This window comes from Babylonia areolata, chromosome 19, assembly GCF_041734735.1.
Source record: "Babylonia areolata isolate BAREFJ2019XMU chromosome 19, ASM4173473v1, whole genome shotgun sequence".
Lineage (NCBI taxonomy): Eukaryota > Metazoa > Mollusca > Gastropoda > Neogastropoda > Buccinidae > Babylonia > Babylonia areolata.
The window spans coordinates 14,960,003-14,981,760 of NC_134894.1; the positions used below are offsets into that span (position 1 = coordinate 14,960,003).

The following is a 21,758-nucleotide window of genomic DNA, read 5'->3' on the forward strand; positions in this document are numbered from 1 at the left end:
CAATCTTTCAGATCACTTGAGTGTGGGGGTTGATTTGATATGACATGACATGGATACATTTTTAGAGATCAAGCTCTAAGCGCTTTACAAACTGGTTGTCATTTGCACAACGGCCTGCCTGCCTGGGTAGAGCCGACTGACAGCTGCCATTGGGTGCACACCATTCGTTCCCTGTGTCATTCAGTCAGATTCCAGGCACGCCCGCATGCACACTCAGACATGTAACATTTTTACGTGTATGAACCGTTTTATTTATTTACCCCGCTATGTAGGCAGCCATACTCCGTTTTCAGGGGTGTGTATGCTGGTTATGTTCTTGTTTCCGTGATTAAAAACTCTAGGGAGAGCTGGACAGTACAAAGTCCTCAAAGAAGAAGTTCCCCACAGTCGACCTTGTACTGTATGTTCTTGTTCTGTAACCCACCGAACGCTGACATGGATGACAGGATTTCTAACGTGTGTATTTGATCTTCTGCGTGCGTATACACAGGAGGGGGGTTCAGGCACTAGCAGGTCTGCAAATATGTTGACCTGGGAGATCGGAACAATCTCCACCATTTACCCACCAGGTACCGTTACCGAGTTTCGAAACCGGGACCCTCAGATCGTAAGTCCAACGCTTTAACCACTCAGCTATTGCGCCCGGTTGTGTGTTGTCGCAGTAACATATGCCCTATCACGTGAGTGGAAGTAATTAGACTCTTTTTGGGATAACACACACACCACACACACGCACACACACACACACACACACACACACACACACACACACACACACACACACACCGGAAACTCACTTAGCACACACAGTTAATTTTTTCCTTACCCTGAAGACGGAAGGAAGCTTCGTCAGCAAAAAAACCTGCAAAAGAAACTTCTACATTCAACGACAAAGGAGAAATAATTGAGGCGGAAGAACTCACAAACAAGCAGTTTGGAAAGACTACCTTCGAAGACGTACCATTTAGAAGGGTGATGATACTGCACACAGCATAAGATAAAACGACAGACGGTTATTACCGATAATAATTATTATGTGAGGAAAAAAAAGGAAAAAAAAAAAAGAAAGAAAGAAAAACTGCGACAACGTTTCACATTGATAACAAGAAACACTCTGCGGAACTCTCATCGTGATATAAATGAAGTGATGTGATTAAAAAAAAAAAAAAAAAAAAAAAAAAAGCAAATAAATGAAGTAAGATAAAATTTACTTCTTCACCTCCTTCAAGTCTTTGGGGCGCCGAACAGAAGAACTGTTCACGTGATTTCTCCAGGTGTGTCGGTGGTGTGTCTCTGACTGGGTCTCTGCAAATGGTTAAAGACTACAATAAGATAAAATGAAATGAAATAAGATAGAATAAACTACGATAGAAAATAAAATAAAACATCCAGAACCTTCCAGTTCCAGCCCGCAAGACGAAGGCAATGGAACACACCACGAAAGATGAGTGTGCTGTCACCCTGGGCAACCAGACTTGTCAACAAGATACCACCAAAGACAGGAAACCCAGACCTCCGGGCGAGAAGGAAGGAATGTTGTACAAGGTCCACCACGCCCCTCCCATTCATGTCACCCTCATTTTGGCATTGCAGGTGGGTGCTGTGAATGCATGCCATTATTCTCGGTTTAATTTGTTGTTGTTTTTGTTGTTGTTGATCGTTGAGTACGCTATGTCCTCGTGTACCCAAAGTTAACTGCACTGCATGCCTTTCTTTGTTTCCTTATTTTTGAGGATAGTTAAATCGAAACACATCTGCAAGTCAGCATGCTGTATTCAACGCCGCCACTCCCCACGTATCGCCCCCCTTTGCCCCCCTCCCTTCCCCCTCTCTCTCTTTCAAGAACAGATTGGAAGAATAGGCCATCCTAAAATCTTAATCCTTGAATAGAAAACGTTTTGAATTCAAAGTTCTCTCTCTCTCTCTCTCTCCTCTCTCTCAAAGACCGATTGGAAGAATAGGCCATGCCTAAAATCTTAATCCTTCAATAAAAAACAACAACCCTACTTTGAGTTCTGAGTTCTCTGTCTCTCTGTGTCTCTGTCTGTCCGTCCGTCTGTCTGTCTGTCTGTCTGTCTGTCTGTCTCTCTCTCTCTCTCAATTTCATGCCCCCACAAAAAAAAAGAAACAAAAAAAAAAACAAACAAACTTTCTTACTTTGGAAGGAACTTTGGTGGTGTGCTGCTATTGGTCACAAAGTGTTTTCGGAAGTTTGTAAAAGAAATCAAACTGGACATTAGCAATACTGATGCAGTTAACGTTGATAAATGTGTTTTAATGAAGACAAAGTTGTAATAGCAAGTTATGTTGCCCCAAGAGGTGAGTCCATTGTACAACGCAACTGATTTAAAAGATGGTACACTAATCTTAGAAGAATGTATGCTGCAAACTACTCATGTTTACTTCATGATATGGAAAAAGTACACATATTTGCTGTTAAAGGTTTTCCTGGTGTTCCACTGCATTCATCAAATGAGATTTTGAATGGGGAAACAGGCAGATACCCACAATACCCACAATATTTAAGAACATTTGTAAAATGTATTAAATGCTGGATTAAGATAACACGTTTACCTATCACAAGGTTATGTAGACAGACTTATGAAATGATGTTGGTACAACAAGAAGCAGGGAAGCAAAACTGAACATACTTTGTGAGGATGGTATTAATAGAAAATGGATTTGGAATAGTGTGGATGTGCCAGGATGTAGGTATGAAAATGGGTTTATTTCCGAACTCAAAGATAGGATGTAGGTATGAAAATGGGTTTATTTCCGAACTCAAAGATAGACTGATTGCCTCGTACAAACAAAACTGGCATTCACAAATGGAGTACAAAGAAAATATAGTTGGTTCTTTTCATTCAAAAGTATGTTCCAAACAGAGGAAACAAATTGTTATGATAGTATCAAACAAGTGCACCAAATATATTTCTGAAGCATGGGATTTTCGAAGGAAAACGATTAACAGTAGTTTAGGTGCCTGAATATGAAGAAACAACAACAACATAAAACAAACAAACAAAACAAAACTTAAAAAGAAAAAAAAAGAAAAGAAAAAAAAAAAAACTCCACAAAATTAGCTGTGGCCGAAATGATTCACTCTCATAAAATATTCACTGGTTTGATATTTGATATATGCTCATGCATGTGTGCTTTTACGTGTATGTGGATGTTTATATAACATTGTTCATTAATTGTGGATGGTCGAGCTGACAAATGTTACCATCTATTTCATGTCAGTCTCTCATTTTCGTTTTTTGCGTTTCGATGTACGTGTGTCGAGAATATCGGTTTAGATTTTGTTGTTTGTTTGTTTGATTTTGTGTTCCTCGAAAATGTATTTGTTTCCCACTATCACAAGGAATATTCAGTCAATAACAGTAAAACATCAAAGTCAAAAGCGTCAAGCCCCTCCCCCCCTCCCCCTCTCTCTCTGTATGTCTGTATGAGTGTATATGTGTGTGTGACTGAAATCTGAATGAATGACGAAACAAATGATGAGCGCCCAATGGCAGCTGTCAGTCGTCTCTACCCAGGGGCCGTACTCAAGACAAAAATAATTTTGCAAGTTACCCTTGACAGGGCAGGGAACCGTGGTTACAGTTTACCTTGAAGACAAGTTATCTTTGTATTCAAGACACACAAAGTGCACTCAGGCAGCTAACCTAACCCGTGGTCTATAATTAAAAATTCCGTGGATACCCTTCTGCACATGCTCTTTTACTTCGCACCGCGCCACAGTGTGACCAAAACCAACCAACCAACCAAACAAACAAACAAAAAAACAAAAACAAAAAAAAAAAGCTTCTGTGGCAAAGCATCGATTAGAGTCAGCAGTTTGTCAAATCTAGGGGCCACTTTCGCATTCTGACACATTGTCCTTTCTGCTTTTGAACTTGAACTGGAATCAGACGTTTTAGGCCTGGAAGGCCTGTTCGTCGTTCAACTGGATACAGTATACCAGCATGCGTGGCCTAATGATAGCATACTGGATCATATATGCTTGGAGAGTTGGCCCAATGAGCGTCTAACCTGGTCTTGAAAGATAACATGGTTGGGGCAGTCACAACCGTCTGGTAAACCGTTCCATTTATTAACGACTCGCTCTGTGAAGAAGGAGCTGCGCACTTTCAGTCTGCACTGTGATTTATTTAACATTAAACTGTTGCCTCTTCTGTCTCTACTCACTGCAGGTGATAGTTCGGGATTGTTGGTCTTGTATATTCCGTGTATGTATTTGTAGCAATCGATCATATCACCTCGCTGCCTCCTGTGCTCTAGACTGGGTAGCTTAAGCAAAGTGAGTCTTTCATGATACGGCTTGTTCTTCAGATGACCAATCAGTTTCGTTGCCCGTCACTGGACGTCCTCCACCTCTCTGCACAATGTTTTTGACTGCGGGTTCCAGACCGAATGCCCATACTCCAAAATGGGTCTAACCAGGGACTTGAACAATTGTATAAACAGCTCTTCAGATAGGTAATCGAAGGAACGCCTGATTATACCAACCATCTTGTTAGCCTTTGCAGTTACTGTTGCCACATGTGTCTTAAAGTTCAGCTTGTTATCAATGTACACTCCCAAGTGCCAGGTTGTATTCCTCCCCGTTGTTTTTCCCTTTCATGTAGTAGATCGCTTCCGATTTGCAGTTTCTTAGCTTCATTACACTGCATTTTTCTGGATGGAAGTGTAGGAGCCACTCTCTAGACCACTGCTGTAGGTTGTCTAGGTCATCTTGGAGGACTTGTGAAGCACCTACTTGGTCACTCTGTGTGAACAACTTTGTGTCGTCGGCAAACAATATCACATTACTCTTCACTCTACTAGGAAGGTCGTTGATGTACAACAGGAACAGCAGGGGTCCTAGAACACTACCTTGTGGAATACCGCTTGTGACGTCTGCCTGCTGTGATGTTGTCCCATTCACAACCACCCTCTGCTTCCTTTGAGACAGAACGTCCTGGATCCAGAGTAATGCCCTGCCTGATACTACATGTGCGTGGATCTTAGAGACAAGTCTGCGATGTGGGACACTGTCAAACGCTTTCTGGCAATCCATATAAGTAGCATCAATGGAGCCACCTCTATCTAGAGCTCTTGTCCAGCTAACTGCAAAAATAAAACAAAATAACGGAGTTGGGATTCAAATATTTCTCTGAAATGAACGAATTTCGATGATCTTGACTTGACTTGACTTGACGACTTGACTTGACTTGACGACGGTTTAGGCCTCTCCCGAGGCCTGTTCGTGTTCCAAAAAAACTATCACTGAATTGGTTGCATGCGTGGCAAGCGCGGCTAGACCAAATCAGTTGCTCTGACAAGATGGGTTGTACAGACCAGGTAGGCCCCTCCAGTGTTTGTCTAGGCGGCTCTTGAAGGCATTGACTGACGGTGCCAGGACCACGGAGTCTGGGAGACTGTTCCACTGTGTCACCACTCTATTAGAGAAATAGTTCCCCCTGACACCAAGGCGAAAGCCTTGTTTCTGGAGCTTTAAAGTGTTGCCTCTGAGGTTTCCACTGAGTGACGACTGGAACACTGGCCTCTGTACATCATAATGTCCATGGAGGTATTTAAATACTTCTATCATGTCCCCTCGCAGCCTCCAGTGTTCCAGACTTGGCAGCCCCAGTAGTCTCAGTCTCTCGGGGCTTCTCTTTCAGTGAGCCCAGGAGTTTTGTTGCTTGCCTCTGGACATCCTCGATGTCACTGCATAGTGTTTTATGAAACGGTTGCCAGACACAGTGGCCATATTCCAACAGTGATCTGCAAACTTCGGGCATTCCATAATTTATCTTCTGCAAGTGCACTCACTTCACAGCGACATACGTAATTCATATGGAATAGAATGACGTTTACCAGTCTGAATACGTCATTTTTGACTGCCAAGCGAACAAAGGATAAAATCAAACCATCAGAGGCCGAATTAAAGACACGGTCTCTCCGCAAAACGCCTGTTTTCCTTCAACAGAACCAACGCAACAAAAGGATTCGCCATATTTACCTCTGCTTCGTGGGCTGTCACCCTTGGCAACTAGAAAGGGTAAATCGCCTTCTGGTTTGTAGAAACACGTGCAGGTTTTTGTGTTCCTGATTACCGGATATTGCAAACCCTCTGGCAGTTTGCACTTGTCTCAGGTTGATTACCCGCAGGCACACATTTGCCCGCAGGCATGACGGTCTCTTGAATACGGCCCCTGTTGGTAGGCAGCCTGTTGAGCAAATAACTCCCTGTTTGTAAATATTATCACCCCCCCTCCTCATCATCATCAGCAGCAGCAGCAGTCACTGTGACCAGTGCCTATATCTCTGCTCGAAAATCACATCGTTTTTCCATTGTTTACAAGATCTGATGTGCACGTGTTTTGTGTTGCACGGTATTGCATTTTGTTTGCTTGTTTTTTTTTGTTTTTGTTTTTTGTGGTTGTTTTTTTGTTGTTGCCACAACAGATTTATTTGTGTGAAAAAATCTGGTAGCTTTTCCCGGGGAGAGCGCGACATTATAATACGCCACCTCCATTTTTGGATTTTTTTTTCTATCTACAAGCGTACTTGTTTTACTGTCAATGTGGATTTTTCCTTCGAAACCTTCCAAACGTTTGTTGCCGTGGGTTCTTTTTACGTGCGCTAAATACATGCTGCTCACGGGACGTCTGTTTCTCATCCAAAAGACCGCCACTCAAGGCCCGATGAAGGTGGGAGTACAAATCCCGGTCCGGTGTTGATCTCAATGCTGTGCACTCTGGACCATTATGCCACCCCTCCATTCTTTTCGTCTCCACCTAAAAACGTACTTTATAGGCCCTGCTGTCTGTTTTTGTAGCTGCTGTTGAGTTTGTTTGGCTTTTTGTTCTCTGCTTCTCTGTCTCTGTGTGTCTGTGTGTCTGTCTCTCTCTCTCTCTGCTTCTCTGTCTCTCCGTCCGTCTGTCCATCTCTCTCTCTCTCTCTCTCTCTCTCTCTGTCTCAAAATGATAAACAGAAGTTCAGATGCACAAATATGAGTAAAGCAAAACAAAAAGCAATCTTACAAAATTACGCTGTGACTGCTATTATTCATTTATGAAAAAAAACCCAACTATTATAGGATATGTTATTTGATGATAATTTTGATTGTGTTTATGTGTATGCAAAATTAAATATTTATTCATTTTGGATTGTCGAGCTGACCGATGTTATCAGCTGTTTTATGTTTGTCTCATTTTCGGTATATGCATTATTTGTGTGTGTGATGAGAATATTGATTTATAGTATGTTTGTTTGTTTGATCTTATGTCTCCTGATAATGTATTGTTCCCCCCTGTCACAAGGACTGTACAGTACCGTCTCTCTGTGTCTCTCTCTGTGTCTCTGTGTCTGTCTGTCTCTCTCCCTCTCTTTTCTTTTTAATGTTTATTTCATTTAATTCTATTTTATATTCAAGATTGTGTCGTTATGTTTATAGGCTTCTTTGTATGTTGCGGTTCACGCACGTAATTCTACCCGTGTGAAAGGGCGCAACGTCAGAATCACAATTGAGGGCACGCACTTAATTATGTGCAAACGCTTATACTCGAAATGTGTGTGAGTGCTTGAGTATGTATACTTTGTGTACGCGGCCGTGTGTTTGTACTCTTCAACATGTAAATGCATTTTTGTATTTGTTATTTGCCATTAAAAAAAAGGTAAATAAATGGATAAATAAATAAGCGTGTTTGTACTCATCAACATATTAATGCAGTTATGTATTTGTTATTTGCCAAAAGATAAACAACTAAATAGATAAATGAATGAATAGATAAATTAATGAAGAAATGAGTAAATAAGCGTGTTTGTACTCTTCAACTGTATTTTTGTAGTTGTTATTTGCCATGCTTATGATAAATAAATAAATGAATAAACAAATGAATAACTAAATGAATAGATAAATATATGAATCAATGAATAAATAGGTAAGTGTGTTTGGATGCAAATGGATTTCTGCATTTGTTATTTGTCATATAATAAATAAATAGATGAATAAGTAAATGAATCGATAAATAGATAAAACCTTTTTTTTTTAACGTAAATAAGTCATATACAACAACAAAAGTTTGTGTCTTTGTCTATTCCCTTTGTTTCCAGCACGTCCTGATGACTGTTACTGGCAGTCTGTCCATGCCCATACTTCTGGCAGAGCTTCTGTGCGCGGAGGACCCAGGGCCCGTCAGGGCCAGACTGTGCGGCATCAGTCTGTTCCTGTCTGGACTGGCCACTGTCCTTCAGTGTACCGTTGGTGTCAGGTGAGGTCTGCTTTCTTTTTTGTTGTTGCTGTTGGTGTTGTTGGTGTTGCCGTTGGTGGTGGTGGTGGAACGGTCTTGTTGTTGTTGTTTTGCTTTTGTTGTTGCCGTTGTTATTGTTGTTGGTGGTGGTATGGTCTTTTTGTTGTTGCTGCTGCCGTTGTTGGTAGAGGTGGAATGGTCTTGTTCTTGCTGTTGTTGTTGTTGCCGTTGTTGTTGGTGGTGGTGGAACGGTCTTGTTGTTGCTGATGTTGTTGCTTTTGTTGTTGCTGCTGCTGCTGTTGTTGTTGTTGGTCGTGGTGGTGGAGGTCGTCTTCTTCTTCTTGTTGTTGTCGTTGTTGCTTGCTTTTGCTCATCTTATTCTTTTTTGCTTTTGGTTGTTGTTGTTTGTTGTTGTCGTTGTTCTTCTACTTCCTCTTGTTGTTATTCGTCTTCTTCTCTATTCTCTTTCTCTTCTAAAGCTGAAGAACACGCGAAGACAGAAAGAGAGGGAATGAATGAATGAATGAATGAATGAATGGTCTATTCATTATCATAGGTCAAGGCACCAAAATGAAGGGTTATGTAACATAATTATACTGTCATACGAAAGATCATGCAAAAATATAGGTATACAGTCTGCTAAGAGCACAGTGTCCCCCTTACGTTAAATGCTCGGTACAACAATGAGAGAGAGAGAGAGAGAGAGACGCAGACGCTGATGATTTATTCATTTAGGCCATAGCCCCATATGAATGAGGGGCGATAACAAGATATGTATACATTACCGTAACTGGCAATAAGCATGAGAGAGAGAGTATTTGAGATATACAGGAAGGCAGAAATAGAATGCTTGGAGTGTGTGTGTGTGTGTGTGTGTGTGTGTGTGTGTGTGTGTTGGGGGGGGGGGGGGGGAGGGAGAGAGAGATCAAAACGTTTCCCATTTTTACAATCATAGGTGTTTGCTGTCCTCAGATTACCCATAGTTCAAGGCGGTTCCCACGCCTTTCTGGCCCCTATCATCGCCGTGTTGGCCCTTGATAGATGGCGCTGTCCACAAGGTAATCCAATTGGAACCTGTGTTTTCTTCCTTTTTTGTGTGTGTCTTTTAATCTTTTAAGTTAGACTTTGTGCATCTTTTCACACAATGCTCCCAGAGACAGGTATCTACACACACATACACATACACACCTAACTGTGTACACACACACACACACACACACACACACACACACACACACATGAACGTACACACACTCACACACTTACACACAGGCGCTCACACACACAAAACACGCACGCATACATATAATTATGCATACACATACGAATACATATTATGGAAATATGATTATATACTTATTACTATGTTATGCTATGTCATTTTTGCTGTGCTAAGTTATGTTCTATTGCTTTCTATTCTATTCTGTCGTTTTCTAATCTGTTATGTCATGCTGTGTTATGCTATGTCATATTATATTACATATTGCACATTCTATTCTATTACATTATATTGCTATATTTTACTACATCACTATGCTATTCCTTTTTCTCTCTCTCTCTCTCTCTTTTTTCATACTTTGTATGGTTTCGTGTTTGTGATTTCAGGGCCACAGAATGACCCAGACGAAGCTTGGATGACCAGAATGAGGGAGGTTAGATGATGGTGGTGGTGGTCGTGGTGGTGATAATGTGTATGCTGGGGGTGGAGGGTGTCTGTGCGTGTATTTGTGTCATTGTATACATGTATGTGTTTGTTCTGTATTGTCCGTTTATTCTGTGGAGCATATTCAGGATAAAAAGGCTATACCAGTCTTAAAAAAAAAAAAAAAAATAAAAAAAAATTAAAAAAAACCTTTCAGTTTGCATATTTCTTCTTCTGTTGTTGCTGCTGTGCGCAATTGTCAAATGATCGGAATAAGGACAAGCCTAGAGCTCCCTGTTTTGATGAAGTGACCTGGTTTGTTCCAATGTACTTTTAGCTGCCTGCGTGCAAGCTCAGTCGATAGTGCAAGCAGCATTGACTTGAAGTTGTGTATGAAGAGAGTTACCCATCTTTATTGTGCTTTTTATTTAATAATTTATTCTCCTAGCCTTATTGTTCTTTTAGCATGTCCATGTGTGTATGTTGGTCACTAATTTAATGCCTAAAGTGATTTTAGCGTGTGTGTGTGTGTTTATGCGTGAGCGTGTGCATGTGGTGTGTGTGTGTGTGTGTGTGTGTGTGTGTGTGTGTGTTAGTACTTAATCTGTTCAAAGTGATTGCAGTGTGTGTGTATGTATGTATGCGTGTGTGCGTGCACCTGTGCACGCGCATGCTTGTTTTATGTGGGGGTGTATTTTATATATATGTATCTTTCGTGTGTGTGCGTGCGTGTGTGTGTGTGTGTGTGTGTGTGTGTGTTGGGTTTGAACCCAGATCCAAGGCAACCTGATCCTGGCCTCACTGGCCCAGGTGGTCTTAGGGTGCACGGGTCTGCTGGGCTTCCTGATGAGGTTCATTGGGCCCCTCACTGTGGCCCCCACCATCTCCCTCATCGGCCTCTCCGTCACCCACGTCGTCAGCAAGTACTGCCAGGTCCACTGGGGAATTGCCTTCATGTCAGTCAGACAAAAAGAAAAATGATTTTACCTGTATTGCGTTTTTCCCATACAACCAGGGGCCGTATTCAAGAGACCATTGTGCCTTTGGCTAAACGTGTACCTGCAGGCAAATCTACCTGAGGCAAGGCAAACTGCCTGAGGGTAAGCAAATCCGATATTCAGGAACATTCGAGTCTACCCGTGGATCTTCAACCCCCAAAGAAAATTTGCCCATACTACCTGCCAAGGGTGACTGCCCCTGGAGCAGAGGTAAACAAGGCGGATCCTTTTGTAGCGTTGTTTTTGCTGAGGGAAAACAGGCGTGCTTTGCGGATAGCACATGTTTTGCGAACTCACTCGACAATGCTCTGAACTGTGGTGCAGTGAGAAGTAAAAGAGCAAGTGCAGAAGGGAATCACCGGGATTTTTAATGATAGATGAAAGTGCACCGCGCCAATCTTGAATACGAAGATAACTTAAACATCACGTTAAACTGTACCCGCGGGTCCGTGCCATGTCAGAGGTAACTTGCCAAAGGCCAAATAAACTTTGTCTACGATACGGCCCCAGGAGGTTCAAAGCAAATTAAGGTTAAAAAAGGTCAGATGCCATGGCTTTATACGGTCTTAAAGGCGTTGAATTCATACACACTGGCTCTAGAACTCGGCGTGGGAAGGCAGGGCCAAATTCCCTCCTTCTGCCATTCTGATATTTTTCCTAACCAAAGTCAGATACCCATTCACACCTGGATGGAGTGTGCAAAATTCAGTGTAAACGTGTCCCTTCCCTGGAACAGAATACCGTGCCTAAATGGGGTCTCGAATCCTGATCACTGGTGAACACTGGATCAGAAGCAAAATCTGCCATGGCGTCCATCAAAACGCATTACAATACAACATAATTATTAAGATGAGGACAGTACAGTAAGACAAATTAGACTGATACAAGCCTACGTTAACGATGTAAATAAAAACAACAAAGTCTTGAAAGAAAATTACGATATAAAGGTTTACACATGATAGTATGATCAGACCAGACGAAAAGTATGAAACAAATATGTGTATCACATAAAACCCACATACGATCCAGTCGTGATCGAATTTGACTAATTGAAGAAAATGTTTACCTGGACACTAGAAACCAACCAAACGTCAAATGCCTTCTTGTTTGAAGAAGACGTTGTGTTCATTACAGACGAAAATAGCACCCAGTCATGCAGTTGATGATGACGATGATGATGATGATGATAATGATGACGATAATTAGTTTGTATGTGTGTGCGCATATGCATGCATACATGTATGTGTTTGTTGGTGCGTGCGTGTATGTGTTTGTACCTGCGCATGCACGCGCGCGCATGTCTGTGTGTGTGTGTGTGTGTATGTGTGTGTGTGTGTGTGGTCAGGACGGTGGGGCTGGTGGTGGTGTTCTCCCTCCTGCTGGGTCCCTACCAGCAGCCTGTCCCCTCCTGGTCACGGCGCCAAGGGTGCCACATCTCGCGCTTCCCCGTCCTGCGTCTGTTCGCCGTCAGTTGTATTCTCTGTCTCTGTCTCTTTCTTTTTTTCTTTCTCTCTCTCTCTTTCTCTCTCTCTCTCTCCTTTCCTCTCCTTTGTGTGTGTGTGTGTGCGTGCGTGTGTGTTTTCATTAGGAACATTTCGGTGTGTATATGATTAATGTTGCTGTGGCGTGTGATGTTGAAAATTAAAGAAAATAGTAAACCAGTCGGGTTGTATAAGCTTCTGATATGCATAGGAGTGGGGGAGGGGGGGGGGGGGGGTGGTGGGAGCGGGTGTCCATACATTTATCTACTGATTCATAATTTCTTTAATTTATTTAGTTATGTGTTTATCTGTTTACGCGCCCACTCATTTACTCAATTAGTTACTCAATTATGCTTTTCTTTCTTTCTTCTTCTCTTATATCGTCTTCTGCACTCGTTGGTCACGACCCCCACGTTCACTCGTGTACGAGTGGGCGTTTACGTGTATGACTGATCTTACCTGGATATGAATGCAGAAATGCTCCGTTAACTCGGTTTATGCATGCCGGGCATGTTCTATTTCCAGTGGTATAACCCACCAAACGCTGACATGGATTACAGGATCCTTAATGTGCGTGTTTGATCTGTATTTTTATAAACACGAAAGGGTTTCAGGCATTAGCAGGTCTGCACATAATGTTGACCCGAGAGATCAGAAAAATCTCTACCAGGTGCGTCAAAACCGCCATCGAACCTATGAAACTCGGGTGAGAATCCAACGCTCTAACCATTCAGCCACCGACCCTGTCACGTTTTTAATTTTTTTAATTTATTTATCATATTTGTTTATCTGTCTGTTTGCAAATTATTATGGCCCAACACTCAGCTCATATTACAGACTGATCTAAGTTTACAGATGGGACAACAAAGTGAGAGCTGTATGATCAATAGTTTCTCCATTGCAGTAGGAAGTTATTCACAGCTTTGTCTTTTGTGAAGAACTATGACTCTCAAACTAGGAGGCAAGATTGCACTGGCCCTCAGTGCTGCAGCCTTAATTGGGGGCTAGTTGACCTTTTGGGAATCATCTCAACGCCGAAGGCCCTAAAACCCTCATGGCCAAGAGAGTAGGATTGTAACTTGGGCAAGACACTCTCCACAAAAACTGAATTATTATAGCCCAGATGGTTGGGACAGCAGTTGGCTCCTCTGCTGTTCTGATGGTCATAGTCAGACACGACTGACTGTCATACATAGTTATCCAAATACTCATTCGTTCATTCATTTGTCTGTCTATTCATTTACCTATTCGTGTCCATGGTGAACAGGTGATACTGGCCATGGCGGTAACATGGCTGTTCTGCTTCACGCTGACGGTGACAGACGTGTTGCCTAGCAACTCCACCAGTGCCGGCTACCAGGCCCGCACAGACACACGCCTGCACGTGCTGCACGAGGCGCCCTGGGTTTCCTTCCCCTACCCCTGTATGTGGGTTGAGTGTGGGGGTGGGTGGGAGGAGGAGTGAGTGTGTGTTTGCTTTGTGTGTGTGTGCTTTGTGTGTGTGCGTGTGTGTGTGTGTGTGAAAAGCCAGCTCCGATGGACAGGACACGTTGTCCGTATGGAGGACAGTAGAATTCCCAAAGATGCTGCTCCACGGAAAACAAAAGGAAGGACAAGGTGATCAAGGAAGGCCTCTCAACAGATACAAAGACACCTTGAAGACAAACCTCAAAAGCTGCAACATTGACACTGCATCCTGAGAAGATGTCGCCCTTGTAAGAACACAGTGGAAGCAACGGTGTACTCAGGGCACAAAGACATTTGAGCGCAGCAAAGCAGCCGCCATCCAGGAAAAGAGGAATCAGAGAAAATTGGGCCCATCCTTGTAGGACTCCATGCACTCCATGCAGCGTCTGTGGACGACCTCGTTCCTCAGGGATCAGTCTTCATTCCCACATGAGGACCCACATCAGCAGATGACCTGCCTGCTTACTCATCCGTCGGACAAGACGGGAGAATTTAGAGAGAGAGTGTTGTGTGTGTGTGCGTGCGTGCGTGCATGCGTGTGTAGTTCTCTTTTACGCACTTGGTCGAGGGATAGAGCATTGACTACTTTTTTTTTTTGGGGGGGGGGGGGGGGTGAAGGGGGGAACTATTGGCAAAACGACTGATTTTGGTTTTAGTTGGTATACTTCTGTTCCATAGAGGGCAGCAACTCAAAAAGTCCTAAGAGCTGAATAATAAATTATTGACTTTGCTTTTCTGAGTTGCCACTGAATGCTGTAATTATGCTATCCAGAGATAGGTACACAGGAGAAGCGGCAAACTTGGTGGTTTTCTTTTGTGCATGTGTGTGCGGTTTTTGTTTGTTTGTTGTTGATTTTTTGCAGTTCTGTTCAGAGCTGTAATACTATATGATACTAACAGTAAAGACCCAACACTCAGCATATATCACAGATTGCCATAAGCTGACATTTGAACCAGCAGGTTTACATTTGAGCCAACAGCAAAGTGAGAGCTGCATGATCAATTGTTTCTTCATTATGATGGGAGTTCATTTACAGCTTAGTCTTTTGTGAAGGATTACGACTGTCAAACCAGGAGGCAACACTACACTGGCTCTTAGAGCTGCAGCCTTGGGGGCAAGATGGCCGTTGGGAACCATCCCAACGCCGGCTGTCCTAAAAACCTCTTGGCCGAGAGACGTTTTCCACTATAATCAAATTCAAGCCCAGATAGTTGAGACAGCGGTTACAAACTTTGCTGTTCTGATGGTCATAGTCAGACACGACAGACTATCATACTACCAGTAAATTAACGGTACCCTTTCCCGACACACACACCTACATGTGTGATAGTCAATGGTGTCCGACTCTGACCATCAGAACAGCAGAGGGGGCAACTGCTGTCCTAACTATCTGGGCTAGAATTTGATCATAGTGGAGTGTGTCTTACCCAAGTTACATCCCTGCTCTCAGCCAAGAGGGTTTTAGGACAGTCGGCGTTGGGATGGTTCGTGAAGGCCAACCAGACACCAACGCTGAGGCACAAAGAGCCAGTGCAATCTTGCCTCCAGGTTTGAGAGTCATAATCCTTACACACGTACACACACACACACAGTCCAGTTCGGCATGCCCACCATCAGCGCGGCAGGGTTCGTGGGCATGCTGGTCGCCACCCTATGTTCCGTGGTGGAGTCTGTCGGGGACTACTTCGCCGTGGCATACGCCTGCCACGCGCCCCCACCGCCCTCCAGCGCCGTCAACAGGGGGGTGGCGGTGGAGGGGCTGGCGAGTGTGATCAGCGGGATGCTGGGGGCCGGACACGCCACCACCTCCTACAGCGAAGCTACCGCGGTCACCGTCATCACCAGGGTCCGTTTTTTGTGTGAGACTGTCTGTGTGTGCGTGCTGTTGTGTGTGTGTAGGTGACGGGAGGCGGGGGGGGGGGGGGGGTGTGGTGGTGGTGGTAAGGTGTGTGTTGTGGTGGTGGTAAGGTGTGGTAGGTTGTGGTGGTGGTAAGGTGTTTTGTGGTGGTGGTAAGGTGTGTTGTGTTGTGGTGGTGGTAAGGTGTGGTGGTTGTAAGGTGTGTTGTGGTTGTAGTGGTGAGGTGTGGTGTGTTGTGGTGGTGGTGAGGTGTGGTCTGTTGTGGTGGTTGTAAGGTGTTATTATTGTGCTGGTGGTGAGGACTGGTGTGTGGGGTGGCAGTGGTGAGGTGTGTGGTGTTGTGTGGTGGTGGTAATGTGTGGTGTTTTGTGGTTGTGATGGTGGTAAGGTGTGGTGTGTTGCGTTGGTGGTGATGGTAAGGTGTGGTGGTGGTAAGGTGTGGTGTGTTGTGGTGGTGGTGGTGGTAAGGTGTGGTGTGTTGTGGTGGTAGTGGTCGTAAGGTGTAGTGTGTTGTGGTTGTAAGGTGTGGTGGGTTGTGGTGGTGGTGGTGGTAAGGTGTGGTGTGTTGTGGTGGTGGTGGTGGTAAGGTGTGGTGGTTGTAAGGTATGTTGTAGTGGTGAGGTGTGGTGTTTTTTTGGTGGTGGTAAGGTGTGGTCTGTTGTGGTGGTTGTAAGGTGTTATTATTGTGCTGGTGGTGAGGCGTCGTGTGTTGTGGTGGTGAGTGTGGTGTGTGGGGTGGTAGTGGTGAGGTGTGTTGTGTTGTGGTGGTAAGGCGTGGTGTGTTGTGGTGGTTGTAAGGTGTTGTTATTGTGCTGGTGGTGAGGACTGGTGTGTGGGGTGGTAGTGGTGAGGTGTGTGGTGTTGTGTGGTGGTGGTAATGTGTGGTGTTTTGTGGTTGTGATGGTGGTAAGATGTGGTGTGTTGTGGTGGTGGTGGTGGTAAGGTGTGGTGGTTGTAAGGTATGTTGTAGCGGTGAGGTGTGGTGTTTTTTTGGTGGTGGTAAGGTGTGGTCTGTTGTGGTGGTTGTAAGGTGTTATTATTGTGCTGGTGGTGAGGCGTCGTGTGTTGTGGTGGTGAGTGTGGTGTGTGGGGTGGTAGTGGTGAGGTGTGTTGTGTTGTGGTGGTGGTAAGGCGTGGTGTGTTGTGGTGGTTGTAAGGTGTTGTTATTGTGCTGGTGGTGAGGACTGGTGTGTGGGGTGGTAGTGGTGAGGTGTGTGGTGTTGTGTGGTGGTGGTAATGTGTGGTGTTTTGTGGTTGTGATGGTGGTAAGGTGTGATGTGTTGTGGTGGTGGTGGTGGTAAGGTGTGGTGGTTGTAAGGCATGTTGTAGTGGTGAGGTGTGGTGTTTTTTTGGTGGTGGTAAGGTGTGGTCTGTTGTGGTGGTTGTAAGGTGTTATTATTGTGCTGGTGGTGAGGCGTCGTGTGTTGTGGTGGTGAGTGTGGTGTGTGGGGTGGTAGTGGTGAGGTGTGTTGTGTTGTGGTTGTTGTAAGGTGTTGTTATTGTGCTGGTGGTGAGGCATGGTGTGTTGTGGTGGTTGTAAGGTGTTGTTATTGTGCTGGTGGTCAGGCATGGTGTGTGGTGGTTGTAAGGTGTTGTGGTTGTGGTGGTGGTCAGGCGAGGTGTATTGTGGTGGTGGTGAGGTGTTTTGTGGTGGTGGTGGTGAGGTGTGTGTTGTGGTGGTGGTGAGGTGTGGTGTGTTGTGGTGATGAGGTGAGGTGTAATGTGTTGTGGTGGTGAGGTGTGGTGGTAGTGAGGTGTGGTGTATTGTGGTGTTGGTGAGGTGTGGTGTGTTGTGGTGGTGGTGAGGTGCGGTGTGTTGTGGTGGTGGTAAGGTGTGGTGTGTGGTGGTGGTGAGGTGTGGTGTGTTGTGGTGGTGGTGAGGTGTAGTGTGTTGTGGTGGTGGTGAGATATGGTATATTGTGGTGGTGGTGAGGTGTGGTGTGTTGTGGTGGCGTTCCAATGGTAGTGACCTGTGTATTGGTGTGCTGTGTAGTGTTGTGTAGTGGTGGTACTGGTGTCGCTGTAGGCGTTTGTGTTCGCGTTGTGTGTACTGTGTGGTGTTTTGTGGTATGTTGTGTCGTGCTGTTGAGCGTTGGGTTTGCATTGCTGTTGCTGTGTTAGGTTGTAAGTGTGTGTTATATCGTGTTGCATTGTGTTGTGTTATGTTTGTGCTTATAAATTTATCTAAATTCTGAAACGATCCGTTTGCGCTTGACAGGGCTTTGTAAGTAACATAATTTAATTTTTCCCCCAACCCCTACCCACCCACCCATACCCCCACCCCTCCTCCCCCTCACCAATCCAGGTGGGCAGTCGTAGGGTGACCCAAATGGCCGGCCTGCTCCTGGCGCTATCGGGTCTCCTCAGCAAGCTGGGCGCGGTGATCTCCCTTATCCCTGACCCCGTCATAGGGGGCGCCCTGGGGGTCATGCTCTCCATGGTGACGGCCATTGGTCTGAGCACCGCCCTCCACGCCAACATGACGGCTTTCCGAAACATGGCCATCTTCGGACTGTCCATGATGATGGGGATTGGGGTTCCCCAGTGGGTGACTGGGCACGTGGGGGCCATTGATACTGGTATGTTGTGTATACATACGTATGCGTGCTTGTATTGCCAGAGCTTGGGTTGTTTGGAACTGGTTGTTGTTTTTGTTTTTGTTTTTTGTTTTGTTGTTGTTGTTGTTGTTGTTGTTGTTGTGTGTGTGTGTGTGTGTGTGTGTGTGTGTGTGTGTGTGTGTGTATTTTCTGGTTTGTTGTTTGTGGTAATGGTGGTTGGTTGGTTGGTGATAGCTGGTTGTTGTTTTGTTGTTTTCATTTTTTTGTGGTGGTGGTGATGGTGGTGTCTTCTCCTCCTACTTCTTTTTCTTTTTCTTCTTCTTCTTCTGTGCCAAAGCCAGGGTTTCTACATTTTTGTAGATACTGCTGGTGCAGTTTTGGTATTGTTTGTTCGTTATATGATGTTGTTGGTCTGATGGCGATGGTGGTTGCTGTTTGGAACGGGTTGTTATGGCTGGTGGTGATGGTGGTGGTGAGAATGTAGATTATGGATGCGTGTAGCTGATGCAGTTTTGTTAGTTGATTGTTGTTTTGGTGTCGTTGGTGTCATAGTATTAGTGGTGGTGGTAGTGGTGGTGGTTTGTGGTGGGCGTAGTTGGTGGTGGTGAGAGTGTGGGCAACAGTTCCTTTCAAATGAAAGAGCGCCTCTTGTTTACTTTATACTGTTTACAGGTAATGCAGAAATGGACCAGATTCTGGTAGTGACACTGGGGACCCCCATGTTTGTGGGAGGCTTCGTCGGCTGCTTCCTGGACAACATTATTCCTGGTTCGATTCCTTCATTAACTCCTATTCCTTATCGGTTTGAATGTTGTTGATGTTGTTGTTGACGTTGTTGTTGCGGTTGCTGTGGTTGCTGCCAGTTAGACTGCGATGGCGTGTGTTATTCTTGAAAGTGGCTGTTATGTGTGTGTTTTTGTTGTTGTTGTTGTTGTTGTTGTTGTTGTTGGTAGTGGTGATGGAAATGTAGTGGTTGTGGCGGTTTGCTGATGTGGATATATATTTGTTTTGTTTTTTGTTTTGAGGGGTGACGTGAGATTTTTTGCATTACAATACAACGTAATACAAACAATACAACAGAACACAATACAATACCAGTCAACACAACATAAGACCAGCACGCTAATGAAAATAAGCGCATCAATTCCATATAAACAGTAACACTAAAAGATCTAGGGATCAGTATCAGTTCTCCTTGGTTTCAGTGAGCAGGTAAAAGAAAGAAAGAAAGAGAGTTGGATTTCTTATACACTTTTGTTTCTCCTTTAAATGAAACACAACCTGAATATCTGCTCTCTTTTCAGGTACTTTGGAGGAACGAGGCTTTCTCAACTGGCGAGAGAAAACAACGAATGCGGAGTCCAGTGAAGGGGACGACATTCAGAACACTTACGACTTACCGTACGTGTCCGGACTGATCCGGAACATTCCGCTCTGTTCCTACATCCCCGTTTCGCCGTCCTTCCAAGAGCGGACTTCCGGAAGTGGCGTGAGCAGCAGGAACCGGAAGCCACTGAACCAAAATGGTGAAGTGGGTGATGTCCAGATGAATGGCCAAGCTACTGAGTTATTGTCCATTTCATCAGATGTTAGGATATAGGGGGACTTGACTTTGTGATAGTGGACACACACACACACACACACATACACACACACACACACACAGAATATAGTCCAGGTCTCATTCAAAAGCCCATTTTGAATACACACACAACGTTCGGAGAGACATGTTTTTCTTTTGTTATTCCTGGGCTAAATGTTCCCATAAAGATACAACCCTGATCCACTGAATTCGTTTTGAAATAACAGCTTTTTATATGCACTCAAATTAGCACTTGAGGACTATCAATATCCAATATAGATCAACAATATCGAATTGATCAAACTGATTTAAAATAACTGATTTACATGTCATCAGAGCCAATGTATGGCCAGACAACTGTTTTGTTTCAATATTTGAAGTTTATAATTTACACTTATTTCATTCCCCTTTTTAATCCTCTTTAAAGTGATTTCGTTAGAATGAGAACGGAATTGTACCAAGCATATCTCTTTTAGGAGAGCAAATGAATTTTGTATATCGCTTGTGACATACATTAAATATGCAGGAATGTAATCAGATGATATATTATTCACACAAACTTGCAGAGACGAGCATTTGTGTGAAATGTGAGTGCGTGACAGGATGTGGATATATATATATGTGTGTGTGTGTGTGTGTGTGTGTGTGTGTAGGTCAGAAGAACTGACAACGTCACCACAGGATGCCAAAGAACACTTTTCGCTGGTATATTGCACTGTTAGTAGTATCACTGGAAACAACATTGCACCATAGAAAACAATATTGTTGTGTCAGACATTATCTATATTCAGTAAAAAAACAAACAAACAAACAAAAAACAAAAACAAAAAATCCGTACTGCTCCATGCAAAAGAATGATTATTGTCGCACCAAACATAACACGTGGAACTGTGGCCTAGCGGTGAATCGCCCGACTAGGAAGCGAGTGTCCACGAGTTTGAGTCCCATAATCGTACGGAATGGGACCTTTAACCCCCCCCCACTCTCCCCGCACCCCCAGCCCCCCCCCCCCCCTTCCCACTTTACTGGACCTCGTGTTCATCTGGGTGCTAGTCATTTGGGTGAGACGAGAAACCGATGTCCCATGTGAAACACGCAGGTAACGCATGTAAAAGAACACGCGGGAAGAAAAGTGAGGTCTCAGACAAAATACTACAGAAAATCACACTTTGATAGTAAAGCACAACAACAACAACAACAACTATTACAACACATTTGCAGAAAGAAAAAGACAAAACGGTGGCGCTACACTGTAGCCACGAACTCTCACAAGGGGGAGCAACCCAAATTTCACCACAAAGAAGTCTGTTCTGTCAAAAAGTAATGCAGTGAATACAATACAGTCCAATACAATAAATACATCAAGTAAAGACAAACTATATCACATCATACTTAACATAATCTCCTGTGTTAATTTTAGAATGAAGCAGAGTGCGCATAATCAAATATACCGTGCATCAGATGAATTTAGTCAAGCACCTTCGATAATGTCCATTACACTCTTTTATTTACACGCATTAGTAGCGACGATGATCCGCCGGGTTTTGATGGATAACAATAAAACAACTACAGAAAAAAAACAAAAACTTACGCACTCAAGGCTCACGAGCACGTCAATACTTCGGTCATTTTGTCTCTCGGTCGGTCTGTTTGTCTGTTAGTCGGTATGCTTATCTATCTGTCTGTCAGTCAGTCGATCTTTCTGTCTGTCCACCAGCTTGTTTGTCTGTCAGACTGCTAGTCTGTGTGACTGAGATGTGCTTAACGCTTTTGTCAAATGCTTGGTGAGTTCTTTTTTCTTGTTTTGCCAGCTGACGCGTGTATACAATGTGGAAGTTTTATTTGTAATCATAATGATTCTGTTGTCTGTCTGTCTCTCTGCTTGCATGTGTGTGCGTGTGCATGCATGTGCGTGCGTGCGTGTGAGC

At 44.1% G+C, this 21,758-nt stretch overlaps 1 protein-coding gene across 1 annotated transcript; it reads left to right on the forward strand.

The window, feature by feature from the left end:
- Positions 1-770: 770 nt before the first annotated feature.
- LOC143294081 (solute carrier family 23 member 1-like) lies at positions 771-20,364 on the forward strand. Its single transcript, XM_076605502.1, has 11 exons — positions 771-1,593; positions 8,107-8,264; positions 9,216-9,301; positions 9,849-9,895; positions 10,660-10,841; positions 12,229-12,349; positions 13,632-13,788; positions 15,425-15,678; positions 17,996-18,269; positions 18,921-19,016; positions 19,553-20,364. Exons 1-11 carry the CDS (start codon positions 1,426-1,428, stop codon positions 19,846-19,848), a joined length of 1,839 nt encoding a protein of 612 aa, XP_076461617.1. The 5' UTR covers positions 771-1,425; the 3' UTR covers positions 19,849-20,364.
- Positions 20,365-21,758: the final 1,394 nt, after the last annotated feature.

Excerpts from the sequence above, each read along its gene's own strand:
- LOC143294081 (XM_076605502.1), top strand. The coding sequence starts at position 1,426 with ATGGAACACACCACGAAAGATGAGTGTGCTGTCACCCTGGGCAACCAG. Across the intron at positions 1,594-8,106 it reads CCCTCATTTTGGCATTGCAG|CACGTCCTGATGACTGTTAC; the intron begins GTGGGTGCTGTG and ends CTTTGTTTCCAG. Across the intron at positions 12,350-13,631 it reads CCGTCCTGCGTCTGTTCGCC|GTGATACTGGCCATGGCGGT; the intron begins GTCAGTTGTATT and ends CATGGTGAACAG.